This window comes from Aquarana catesbeiana, linkage group LG04 (assembly GCF_042186555.1).
Source record: "Aquarana catesbeiana isolate 2022-GZ linkage group LG04, ASM4218655v1, whole genome shotgun sequence".
In the NCBI taxonomy this organism is placed as follows: domain Eukaryota; kingdom Metazoa; phylum Chordata; class Amphibia; order Anura; family Ranidae; genus Aquarana; species Aquarana catesbeiana.
Window position 1 is genome coordinate 12,994,957 of NC_133327.1, and position 13,110 is coordinate 13,008,066.

General features: G+C 44.6%; 1 protein-coding gene across 1 annotated transcript in view; it reads left to right on the forward strand.

Moving 5' to 3' along the window:
• Window positions 1–13,110, forward strand: part of DNAJC27 (DnaJ heat shock protein family (Hsp40) member C27) — a 57,658-nt gene that overhangs the window by 37,523 nt on the left and 7,025 nt on the right. The window contains exon 7 of the mRNA XM_073624846.1: window positions 6,969–7,129. Within this exon, the coding sequence (XP_073480947.1) occupies window positions 6,969–7,129 (161 nt within the window). The remainder of the gene's footprint in view (window positions 1–6,968; window positions 7,130–13,110) is intronic.

Consider the following 13,110-nt stretch of genomic DNA (forward strand, 5'->3'; position numbering starts at 1 on the left):
TCAGTCCAGAGCAAGTGCTGCCATTTTTCTGCACCCCAGTTCCTATGTTTTCCTGCATACTTTAGTCTCTTAGCCTTGTTTCCACGTCGGAGGTTTGGCTTTTGGCCACAATTCTCCCATGAAGACCACTTCTGGCCAGACTTCTCCGGACAGTAGATGGGTATACCTGGGTCCCACTGGTTTCCACAAGTTCTGTGCTGATGGCACTGCTGGACATCTTCCAATGTGGAAGGGAATTACCACTTGCTTACTGGGCACCTAAACCCCCTTCCTGCCCAGACCAATTTTCAGCTTTCAGCGCTGTCACTCTTTGACTTTGACTCACTCTATGCTACATTTTTTTTTTTTTTAATCATTTTTTTTCCCACAAATAGAGCTTTCTTTGGGTGGCATTTGATCACCTCTGGGTTTTTTATTTCCTGTTAAAAAAAAAAAAAAAAAAAATTTAAAAAGACCGAATTAAAAAATAAATACATAATCGTTTTATATTTTGTTAAAAAATGTTGCAAACAGATAATTTTTCTCCTTCATTGATGTACGCTGATGAGGCTACACTGATGGGCACTGATAGGCTACCCTGATGGATACCAATAGGCCTTACTGATGGGCACTAATAGGCGGCACTGGTGGGCACTGATGGGTGGCACTGAAAGGCACTATTAGGTGTCACTGATAGCTGGCACTGATGGGTGGCAGTGATGGGCACTGGTAGGGGACACTGATAGGCAGCACTGCTAGGTGGTACTGATGAGGGACTGATTGTGACCACTGGCAGGCGTTGATAGGTGGCACTCGTGGGCATTGATAGGTGGCACTGATGTACTGGTGGGCATTGTTTTGTGGGCACATATGAAGTGGCTTTGCCTCTCCCTGCTCGGGACCGATGTCCCTTCAACAGAAAGCAGTGATCAGCTGCTCTGTTTGGTGATCAGCTGTCATTGGCTTGACAGCTGATCACGTGGTAAGGGGTGGGGATCAACCCCTTACTCTGATCTGTGATCACCCGAGTCTCGATGACTCGGGTGATCACAGCACACGCGCGACCTGCAGGGGGGGCGCGGCCAGCTTGCAAAGGGGAGGACGTCTATTGACGCCCTCCCGGCAAAGCAGATCCGCGATGTAGCCGTCATTCGGCTACAGCATGGATCTGAAGGAGTTAAGCATGACGTGACTTTCATCTGCTACATTCAGTTTCTTTGGCCGAACACTGCGTCTACTGTCCTCAGCGTTGCCCGTTTCTTTGTGCTGCTTCAAAAGAGCTTGAACAGCACATCATGAAACCTCAGTCTGCTTTGAAATCTTTGCCTGAGCGAGACCTTGCCGTTGCAGTATAACTACCGTGTGTCCTGTTGCTGTGCTCAGCTTTGCCATGGAGTACGACCTGTGATATGGAACTGTCTTCCCCAACCTCACCTTTAGTAGCAGAGTTTGGTTGTTCCTCACCCAGTTATAAGCCTCCTACAGTGCTGTCTCTGTTTCAGTTAATGACTGTGTTTCAACCTACATATGAGAAAGTGATGACCATTAACACCTAATTGGTTAATGATACGCCTGACTCTAGTCCTTCAAAATCCCTGACTTTGTGCAAGTATAAAAAAAATGATGCTGGTTCGAAGCCAAAGGGTAGTCACACCAAATATTGATTTTTCTTCTGTGCCCTCACTTAGCATAGTATTGGGACGCCTGCCTTTACACGCACATGAACTTTAATGACATCCCAGTCTTAGTCCGTAGGGTTCAATATTGAGTTGGCCCACCCTTTGCAGCTATAACAGCTTCAACTCTTCTGGGAAGGCTGTCCACAAGGTTTAGGAGTGTGTCTATGGGAATGTTTTTTATTTAATTTTTTATCAAAACTTTATTTGTGATAACAGAAAGTGACCATACATCCAAACATATATTAGGGACATATCAAATGATACAATGCGTCTATCACTTATAAGGATTAGACAGTAGTCAGTCACATTGTGAATAGTAAAAAAGTCCCAATCACTTTGTCATGAAACCACCATACATAACCTAAAACTAGGAAACTCAACACTTGTTTATGGGAAAGTCAGGAAAAAGACATTCTTTACAGTTATCGGATGCAACGAAGTGAGTACCCATTAACCACTTCCGGACCGCCCACCGTCGTCATAAGTTAGTGCTTTGACGTTGAATAGCGTTGTTATGGCAGCAGATAGCGGCCATAACCCACGCTATATTCTTAAACGGCGGGCGGTAAGGGTAAAAGTGGTCTCTGCAGCAAATTCACTGCGAGATCACTTTTATCGGTGAGGTGCCCACCCTTCTCCCCGCTGGGTTCCAGTTGTCTCCGCCGCTTACTGGAGCCGTCGGTGGTGGTGCAGACAATCCTTTTCCCTCAGAGGCAGAAAGCCGAGTGAGGGAATGATGGCCCATTCGTCTAACGTCACTTCCGCCGAACAGCCTTAAAGGAACATTTTTTTTTTTTTTTTTTTTTATTAGGGGGAAAAAAAATATTATTTTTTTTTGTTTTGTTTTTTATTGCATTTGCGTGTAAATGTGAGATGTGAAGTCTTTTTGACCCCAGATCTCACAATAAAGAGGTCCTGTCATGCTTTTTTTTTTTCTATTACAAGGGATGTTTACATTCCTTGTAATAGGAGAAAAAGTTATCCAAATTTTTTTTTTTTACGTGACCGTGTAAAATGAAAAAGTAAAATAAATATGGAAAAAAACATAAAAATGTGACCGTGTAAAAAATAAAAAGTAAAATTAAATAAGGAAAAAAAAAATAAAAATGTAAAGCTCCCCTCCCTCCGTGCTCGCGCGCAGAAGCAAACGCATACGCAAGTCGCGCCCACATATTTAAATGGTGTTCAAACCACACATGTGAGGTATCGCCGTGATCGTTAGAGCGAGAGCCATAATACTAGAAAAAGACCTCCTCTGTAACTCTAAACCAGTAACCGTTAACAACATTTTTAAACATCGCCTATGGAGATTTTTAAGGGTCAAAGTTTGTCACCATTCCACAAATGGGCACAATTTTGAAGTGTGACATGTTGGGTATCAATTTAGTCGGCGTAACATTATCTTTCACACAATTAAAAAAAAAAAAAAAAAAAAAAAAAAAACTTTGGCTGTCTTTACTGTTTTTTTAATTATTTTTTAATTTGAAAAAGTGTATTTTTATTTATTTTTTTTTTTTAATTGCGTTTGTAAGACCACTACATAAATACGGTGTGCAACACACTCTCTTTTATTCTCTAGGGTGTCTGGGAAAAAAATATAAATAATGTTTGGGGGTTCTAAGTAATTTTCTAGCAAAAAAAAAAAAAAAAGATTTTAACTTGTAAACAACAAGTTTGAAAAATAGGCCTGGTCCTTAAGTAGTTAAACAAAACGGAGCAAAAAGAAGAGAGAACCTTTTGTGACTCTCAGTGGGGGGGTTAGAGTCGTAAAAGTCTATCCATCACTAGCTGTGGTGGGGCAATACTAGAGTTATCCAGCCAAGGCTGCCAGAGAAGTTAAACTTTGACGCAGTGTTCCTATGAAGGTAAGCCAGTTATTCCCTGAGAAGAAGGAAATTCACATAGGCAACCCATTGTTTTTTGGTAGGCACAGTAGATGCTATCTAGTGGCGGGCTATAAGCTACAGTAACCTAGTTATCATGATATATACACCCTTTGGATACATTTTGACACCAATTGCTCCTAAAAGGCACACCAAAGGGGTTGAAGGTATAGGTGTTTCGTCACATATGGCGGCCCATCACATTTGGCTACCTGCTGGACTGCGCATGTGCGACGCCGCCATATGTGATCCAACATTGTGGCTATCTGCGCTTGCGCAGAATTTTGTGGCCACACCCCTGAGTCCAGGTTCAAGTCCCACCATCCAAGTGGATATAGAGTTAGATTATAATTATGCCGAGCAAAGCGAGGCCGTGCCCAAAGCGTGGCGAGCGAAGTGAGCCCACGAGGGGCCCTGTGGCAAAGTGTTGTCTTACAACAGTGTTGGAACGCATATGGCGGCGTCGCACTCCAGCGGGTAGCCAAATGTGATGGGTCGCCGTATCTGACAAAACATAGGCACCTGGGCTAGATCAGAGATAAGCTGTAGTACATGTCGGCCCAATAGCGTTTACGTTTTGGACATCGCCAGATCATATGAATAAAGTCACCCCGATGCACCTTACACTTTGGTCACAGGGTCTGAGACTCTCTCTGGCACCATTCATATAAGCTCTCAGGCGTCCGATAGGCTCTGTGCAGGACAAACAATTTGCGAGAACTTATGGGAGGCCGAGACCGAAAACTACAGAAATTGATTCCAAAGCCATATCCAACTGGTCCCCATCTATATCCCCAATGTCGGTCACCCATCAAGTCCTGCATTTTAGATCAGGGATATGCAATTAGTGGACCTCCAGCTGTTGCAAAAATACAAGTCCCATCATGCCTCTGCCTCTTGGTGTCATGCTTGTGGCTGTCAGAGTCTTGCTATGCCTCATGGGAGTTGTAGTTCTGCAACAGCTGGAGGTCCGCTAATTGCATATCCCTGCCCTAGATATTAGGCCCTTCCGACCATCAGCGTGGCGTACCTCCAGCAGCAGAGAAGAGGTAGATATGGTTAAATTAAGTGTCTGCTTTTATATCTGTATAGCATGTCTGAGCTTAAGGTATTGATAAAAGCAATTAGAAGATAGCCTGAATTCTGTGCACAACAGAGCAAATGACTTCAACACTTCACCAGTATACAGCTGTGGAAAAAACCAAACCTCTTTTTGCCTCCATGTCGAAAACCCTTGTAATTTGTTCAATTCGGGGTATTTCGGATTATTCCACAGAGGGGCGAACCCTAAAGGGCCCTTAACAGACAGTGCCTCTTGAGCTGCTTACCATACTTTCCTAAGGAGAGTAGCCATCGGGGAAGAAGGGGGTATACTCGGCAGATCCATCTCTATATGGGAGCTGGCTTTTAACCTGGGGTAGACAAAGATACCAATTGTACTATACTATGGGAATGTTTGACCATTCTTCCAAAAGGGCATTTGTGAGGTCAGGCACTGATGTGGATGAGAAGGCCTGGCTCGCAGTCTCCGCTCAAATTCATCCTAAAGGGGTAATTTATCCTGACCTCGTCCCTATTGGGTTAAGGTCAGGACTCTGTGCAGGCCAGTCAAGTTCCTCCACCCCAAACTCACTCATCCATGTCTTTATGGACCTTGCTTTGTGCACTGGTGCTCAGTCATGTTGGAACAGGAAGGGGCCGTCCCCAAACTGTTCCACAAAGTTGGGAGCACGAAATTGTCCAAAAAGTCTTGGTATGTTCACGCCTTAAAGGGACACTAAAGCTTTGGTGTTTTTTTTTTTTTTTTTTTTTTTTTTTTTTAAATAACAAACATATATCATACTTGCCTCCACTGTACAGCTCGTTTTGCAGAGAGTGGCCCTAAACCTGCTCTTCTGGGGTCCCTCGGCGGCTCTCACGGCTCCTCCCGCATTAGATAACCCTCTGGGAGAACCGCTCTCCCGGGGGGTTACCGTGCAGGCGCTCCCCCGGGTCATTCTTTCGGCGTCCATAGAAGCTGAATGTATTAATCGGCCCCGCCCCCCAGAGCCCGGGTCATTTGATTTGCTTGACCGCAGCAGGAGCCAATGGCTGCGCTGCTATCAATCCATCCAATCAGGACTCGAGACACCGGCTTTTGCTGGTGTGCTCCTCCCTGGGACATGATAGAGGGGGTACAGGTAAGTAAATTGGGGGCTCGGGGGGTTGCAGCCTTACAGGAGGTTTTTCACCTCAATGCATAGAATGCATTGAGGTGAAAAACCTCAAAGGTTTACACCCCCTTTAAGAGTTCCCTTCAGTGGAACGAAGAGGCCAACCCCTGAAAAACAACCCCACACCATAATCCCCCCTCCAGCAAATGATGTGGACCAGTGCACAAAGCAAGGTCCATAAAGACATGGATGAGCGAGTTTGGAGTGGAGGAACTTGACTGGCCTGCACAGAGTCCTGACCTCAACCCGATAGAACACCTTTGGGATGAATTAGAGCGGCGACTGCGAGCCAGGCCTTCTCCTCCAACATCAGTGCCTGACCTCACAAATGCTCTTCTGGAAGAATAGTCAAATATTCCCATAGACACCCTCCTAAACCTTGTGGACAGCCTTCCCAGAAGAGTTGAAGCTGTTATAGCTGCAAAGGGTGGGCCAACTCAATATTGAACCTTACGGACTAAGACTGGGATACCATTAACGTTCATGTGCGCATACCTCCCAACTTTTTGAGATGGGAATGAGGGGCACCTATCAGCAAAAGTATGCAGGCATAGGACACACCCCTTGTCACACCCCCTTAAAGGAGAATTGTACAAAAAAACAAGATTGATTAAACCCACAAGTGCTTTTTTTTTTTTTTTTTTTTTTTTTTTTTTTTTTTTTTTTTTTAACCACTACTATTCCTTTATATTGGCTTTTGGAATTTACAAATGCAGCAATTTAGAAATAAGATGAAAGGTTTAGCGCTGCAGAATACTTTGAAAGCTAAAAAGTGATTTTTTTTTTTTTTTTTTTTTTTTTATTTTTATACAACTATATAGATCAGATCAAAATGAGGGACAAATGAGGAGGAAAGAGGGACGGTGGGACATTGCTCCAAATCAGGGACAGTCCCTCAAAATCAGGGACGGTTGGGAGGTATGTGTGCGTGTAAAGGCAGGTGTCCCAATACTTTTGGATAGAGATATATATATATATATATATATATATATATATATATATATATATTTTAATAAAATGTGTGTATTTTTGATAGATATATATATATATCTCTCTATATCTGTATAGATCGCTATTGAAAGCAATCCTACGTTACAACATTTTTACACACCTGCCTAGAACTTTTGCACAGTACTATATGTGTTTGGAAAGCGTTTCAAAATGCTCCTGCCTGCATCCGGCAAGCTAATAACCCCTTGTCTCCCTCTTCTAAGGCCTTCTACTCTGCCATCGTGGATTTATGTGACAATGGAGGAAAGAGGCCCATGTCGTCCATTAACATTGGATTTACTAAAGAGCAGGCGGATTCTATACGCCGCATCCGAAACAGCAAAGACAGCTGGGACATGCTGGGGGTGAAGCCGGGTGCCACAAGGTAACATATCCGGAGATGCTTTCTCTGTCCATCACCCGCCCTGGGTGTAGATTGAGATGGGGGTGCACTGAATCTGTATATAGCCCATTCAATACTCAGACGCTTAAAGTGTATGTAAACCTCAACAAGAAGCCTCTTATTTGTCCCTTTTTGTTCTGTTGCATGTACCATTGAAAGCATTTTGTGACATCTGTTAGATAAGTGCACACAAAAAATACCTGTCCAGACATCTTGTCTGATAACGTCCTGTGCTTGTGCTGCACTCTTGTCTTTTATGGTTTTCACAGCTTTATTTGAGGACTACAGGACATCTCCCCTCTATGTTTATGAAGCAAAGGAGAAAGGGAGGCTTCTCTTGTCCCGATACATTACAGTGACTTGGCACTGTCAGTCTAAGACTGGAAGTGTGTTACTGGCAGGATCACTGGGTAAAAATAATAGGATAAAAAACAAATGCAGCTACCACATCTGGGGAGCACATGGAAAGAGAAGGATCAGCAATAGAGGGGCTTGCCTATCAAGTAACCCTATTACTTATCACAACATGGACCCGTTACCAATTCACTTTCTGAGGGCGAATAGAGGCCATTATTGCTTATCTCTCTATCTGAAAACTCTTCATAGAAAGGTCAGCATTGGCTGCATATCTCTTTCAGTCCTTATCTAAACAGAGTCCTGCTAACATGTAAATAAATTGATTGAATCCCATGTGAACAATTGCCCACAGTAAGGCCACTTTCACATGGGCGCCTCTGTGTGACGAATTCCGCTTGCTCAGCAGAGGATCGATTCGCTGATCCACCACTGAGCAAGCGGATGACGGGTACAGTGGGGACAGAAAGTATTCAGACCCCCTTAAATTTTTCACTCTTTGTTATATTGCAGCCATTTGCTAAAATTATTTAAGTTCATTTTTTTTTTCCCCTCATTAATGTACACACAGCACCCCATATTGACAGAAAAACACAGAATTCTGGACATTTTTGCAGATTTATTAATAAAGAAAAACTGAAATATCACATGGTCCTAAGTATTCAGACCCTTTGCTCAGTATTTAGTAGAAGCCCCTTTTGATCTAATACAGCCATGAGTCTTTTTGGGAAAGATGCAACAAGTTTTTCACACCTGGATTTGGGGATCCTCTGCCATTCCTCCTTGCAGATCCTCTCCAGTTCTGTCAGGTTGGATGGTAAACGTTGGTGGACGGACATTTTTAGGTCTCTCCAGAGATGCTCAATTTGGGTTTAAGTCAGGGCTCTGGCTGGGCCATTCAAGAACAGTCACGGAGTTGTTGTGAAGCCACTCCTTCGTTATTTTAGCTGTGTGCTTAGGATCATTGTCTTGTTGGAAGGTAAACCTTCGGCCTAGTCTGAGGTCCTGAGCACTCTGGAGAAGATTTTCGTCCAGGATATTCCTGTACTTGGCCGCATTTATCTTTCCCTCGATTGCAACCAGTCGTCCTGTCCCTGCAGCTGAAAAACACCCCCACAGCATGATGCTGCCACCACCATGCTTCACTGTTGGGACTGTATTGGACAGGTGATGAGCAGTGCCTGGTTTTCTCCACACATACCGCTTAGAATTAAGGCCAAAAAGTTCTATCTTGGTCTCATCAGCCCAGAGAATCTTATTTCTCACCATCTTGGAGTCCTTCAGGTTTTTTTTTTAGCAAACTCCATGCGGGCTTTCATGTGTCTTGCACTGAGGAGTGGCTTCCGTCGGGCCACTCTGCCATAAAGCCCCGACTGGTGGAGGGCTGCAGTGATGGTTGACTTTCTACAACTTTCTCCCATCTCCCAACTGCATCTCTGGAGCTCAGCCACAGTGATCTTTGGGTTCTCCTTTACCTCTCTCACCAAGGCTCTTCTCCCCCGATAGCTCCGTTTGGCCGGACGGCCAGCTCTAGGAAGGGTTCTGGTCGTCCCAAACGTCTTCCATTTAAGGATTATGGAGGCCACTGTGCTCTTAGGAACCTTAAGTGCAGCAGAATTTTTTTTGTAACCTTGGCCAGATCTGTGCCTTGCCACAATTCTGTCTCTGAGCTCTTCAGGCAGTTCCTTTGACCTCATGATTCTCATTTGCTCTGACATGCACTGTGACCTGTAAGGTCTTATATAGACAGGTGTGTGGCTTTCCTAATCAAGTCCAATCAGTATAATCAAACACAGCTGGACTCAAATGAAGGTGTAGAACCATCTCAAGGATGATCAGAAGAAATGGACAGCACCTGAGTTAAATATATGAGTGGCACAGCAAAGGGTCTGAATACTTAGGACCATGTGATATTTCAGTTTTTCTTTTTTAATAAATCTGCAAAAATGTCAACAATTCTGTGTTTTTCTGTCAATATGGGGTGCTGTGTGTACATTGAGGAAAAAAATGAACTTAAATGATTTTAGCAAATGGCTGCAATATAACAAAGAGTGAAAAATTTAAGGGGGTCTGAATACTTTCTGTCCCCACTGTATGTCTCCGCTCACTGTACAAAGCAGACATGGACCCAGTCCTATTCCCGATGGGTAAATCGGGTGAAAATGGACCGCCTGCCCGTTTTTCATCCGATCATATTCAATCCGCCAGACGGATGGAAAATAGGACCACAATCCGTCTGGATTTTGCGGATCGGATAGCGACAGGTGTCAGCGGGCATGTCATCGCTGCTCCACAAGGGAGACTGAAGGGTCCAATCTGGTCCGCTTGAAAAATTGACAGGTGCACCTGATTGGACAGCCCGTACAAAAGGGCCCTACAGTTGTAAGTTCAAAGTGCAAAAAGCATAAAAGTCCAAATGTGCAATGATTATCAAAGTCCAACATGCACCAAAAAAGATTGTAAACCATTCCTCCTCCTCCGCGGCAAAATAGATGTGTAGAAAGCTCCAAATTTTTCACCACCAGCAAGGATTATTTGCCTCGTGACACCACCACCAAATGGAGGGAATACACACTTACCAGATGCAATGTGACCCCCTAATTAACTTCTTCAGATCCGCGCTATGGCCGAATGACGGATACAGTGCGGATCTGCTTTGCCGGGAGTATGTCTATTGAAGTCCTCCCCTTTGCAGGCTTGCCACACTCCCCTGAAGGGCGCCCTGTGATCACCCAAGTCTATGAGACTCGGGTGATCACAGATCCGAGTAAGGGGCCGGTCCCGGCCCCTTACCACGTGATCAGCTGTCAGCCAATGACAGCTGATCATGTGATGTAAACAGAGGATCGGTAATCTTTTTTTTTTTTTTTTTTTCTTACGCCGACAGCGTGAGGAGAAAAAAAGCCGATCACTGGCTTCTGTTTGAAGGGACATCGGTCCGGAAGAGGAAGAGCCTCATATGTGCCCACCAGTGCCACAGTCAGTGCCCACAGTACGTAAGTGCCACCTCTCAATGCCCATTTTTCACCACCAGGAAGGATTATTTGCCTTGTGACACCACCACCATATGGAGGGAATACACGCTTATCAGATGCAATGTGACCCCCTAATTAACTTCTTCAGATCCACGCTATAGCCGAATGATGGATACAGTGCGGATCTGCTTTGCCGGGAGTATGTCTATTGAAGTCCTCCCCTTTGCAGGCTTGCCACGCTCCCCTGAAGGGCGCCCTGTGGTCACCCAAGTCTATAAGACTCGTGTCACCTATCAGTGCCAGCTATCAGTGACATCTATCAATGCCCTTCAGTAGTGCCCACCAGTGCCACCTCATCGGTGCCCATCAGTGTAGCCTCATCAGTGTACATCAATGAAGGAGAAAAACCTTTGCAAAATTTATTACCAAAATATAAAACGGTTTTGTATTTTTTTTTTTTCTACAAAAAATCGGTCTTTTTTAATTTTTTTAACAAAAAAATAAAAAACCCAGAGGCGAACAAATACCACCAAAAGAAAGCTCTATTTGTAGGGAAAAAAAATGATAAAAATTTAATTTGGGTGCAGTGTTGACTGCGCCATTGTCATTCAAAGAGTGACAGCACTAAAAGCTGAAAATTGGTCTGGGCAGGAGGGGGGTTTAGGTGCCCAGTAAGCAAGTGGTTAAAGAGGAGTCCTAAGCACTTTCATTAGGATACACTGCCTGGAATAGCTCAGTGGCCACTGCTCCGATTCTCCCACTAAGTGGATGGTGATGGATGCGGCCCCTGATTGGTTGCTAGAACAGTGGCGTCACCCGGGAATGGCTGTGCCTGGAAGAAGGTTCTCGAATTGCAAGAGGGTGAGGAAGCGAAGAGAAAACGTCGGGTTCAGGTGCCAATCCACTGGACTCTTAGGAAGCCAGAGCGCTGAGCAGAAGTCCGGCATCTCCGCTGTCCGAGGCTCTTCCTGCCACTTGCTAGGGAGGGCACTCTTGCGGGCTCTCTCTTAAACCAGCTCTGTGTATCTTGGTCTCGTCCCCTGCTCCCTCCTCACTGGCTATGATTGGCAGCAGCAGGAACAAATGGCTTTCTGCTGTCTCTGAACCTATGAGGAGCAAGAGAGCTGCTGCTCTTGTACATAGCACTGGGTCGAGATTGAGCTCATGTTGTGTATAAGGGGGGGGGGATCTGCACTCAGGTTTTTTTACCTTCATGCAGAGAATGCATTAAAGTGGTAGTAAACTGTTTTTTATTTTTACCTACAGGTAAGCTTATAATAAAGCTTACCTGTAGGTTAAATAAATATCTCCTAAACCTGCACCGTTTAGGAGATATTCTAGTGAGCAGCAGCCGGTGACGTCACCGGCGCATTTGCTCTGATGGAACGGCATACCCATGATGTTCCCTCAGTGCTGTGTGCCGCGGCCATGACTCCCGTGCCCATGTGCGGGTGTGACATCATCGCGGCTCAGCCATTAAAGCCGCCGCATCCAGTGGACCCAGAAGGAAGACCAGGTGAAGATGGAAGCCTTTGTAGTGGTGACAGCGCGCCGCTAGAGGGCTTAGTTTCAAGGTAAGTCTTTCATAATGTGATGGCCTTTACCTTGTAGGGAGACTTTTTTTTTTTTTTTCTTTTTATCTCAAAGTTACTACCGCTTTAAGGTTAAAAAAAAAAACCTTCAGCCTTTTAGGGTAACCACTTTAAGTATGGCGTTGGACCCTCTTTCTGTTGAGATATATTATGGATGGTACCATGACTAAATCACAAATGGAAATGTATCACCAGCACATTGTCCACTCCTATTATTTAAACGTTTACTCATCACAGAAGTACAGAAGAAGTTTCGGAGCTCTACACCAGAACCTTCATCAGGCAACACCGATTATTGGCTGTCTGGATTGAGGAGCAATGGTTTTAAATTTATTGTTACTGATGCCTGATGAAGGAGCTGGGGTAGAGGTCCAAAATGTCACTGCTGTATTTCTGTAACAAATAAATGGGTTCACCTAAAAGATCAATCAGCAGTCAGGTACAGATGTTGAATGAGAAGATCTGGCTCATAATGGGTGTTCCACTACATCCCAAAGGAGGTCAGTAAGGTTGAGGTCAGGTTCTAATGTTGATTTAAGAAGACCTGGCTCACAATGGGCATTCCAATGCATCCCAAAGGTAGTCAGTAGGGTTGAGGTCGGGTACTGATGTTGGATGAGAAGAGCTGACTCAGTCGGCATTCCAATTCATCCCAAAGGCATTCAATAGGGTTCTGTGCAGAGCCTTGAGATTGTTGGACATCCCATCCCAGCCCATTCCACAACTGAGAATGAATGCATGGTTGGTCCCCTGTGAGGTTATCCACTCTTCTGCATAGGCTTTCCACAGCATTTGAAGCGTGTCTATGGGAATTTGTGCTAATTTAGCCAAAAATATCAATTGTGAGGTCAGGTGCAGATGTTGGATGAGAAGACCTGGCTCACAATGGATGTTCCAATTCATCCCAAAAGTGTTCAGTAAGGTAGAGGTCAGGGATGTGTGCAGGACACTCAAGTTCCTCCACACCAAACTGGTCAAACCTTGTCTTTTTATAGAGCTGCCTTTTACACAGGGCCACAGTCATGTTGGAACATAAAAGGTC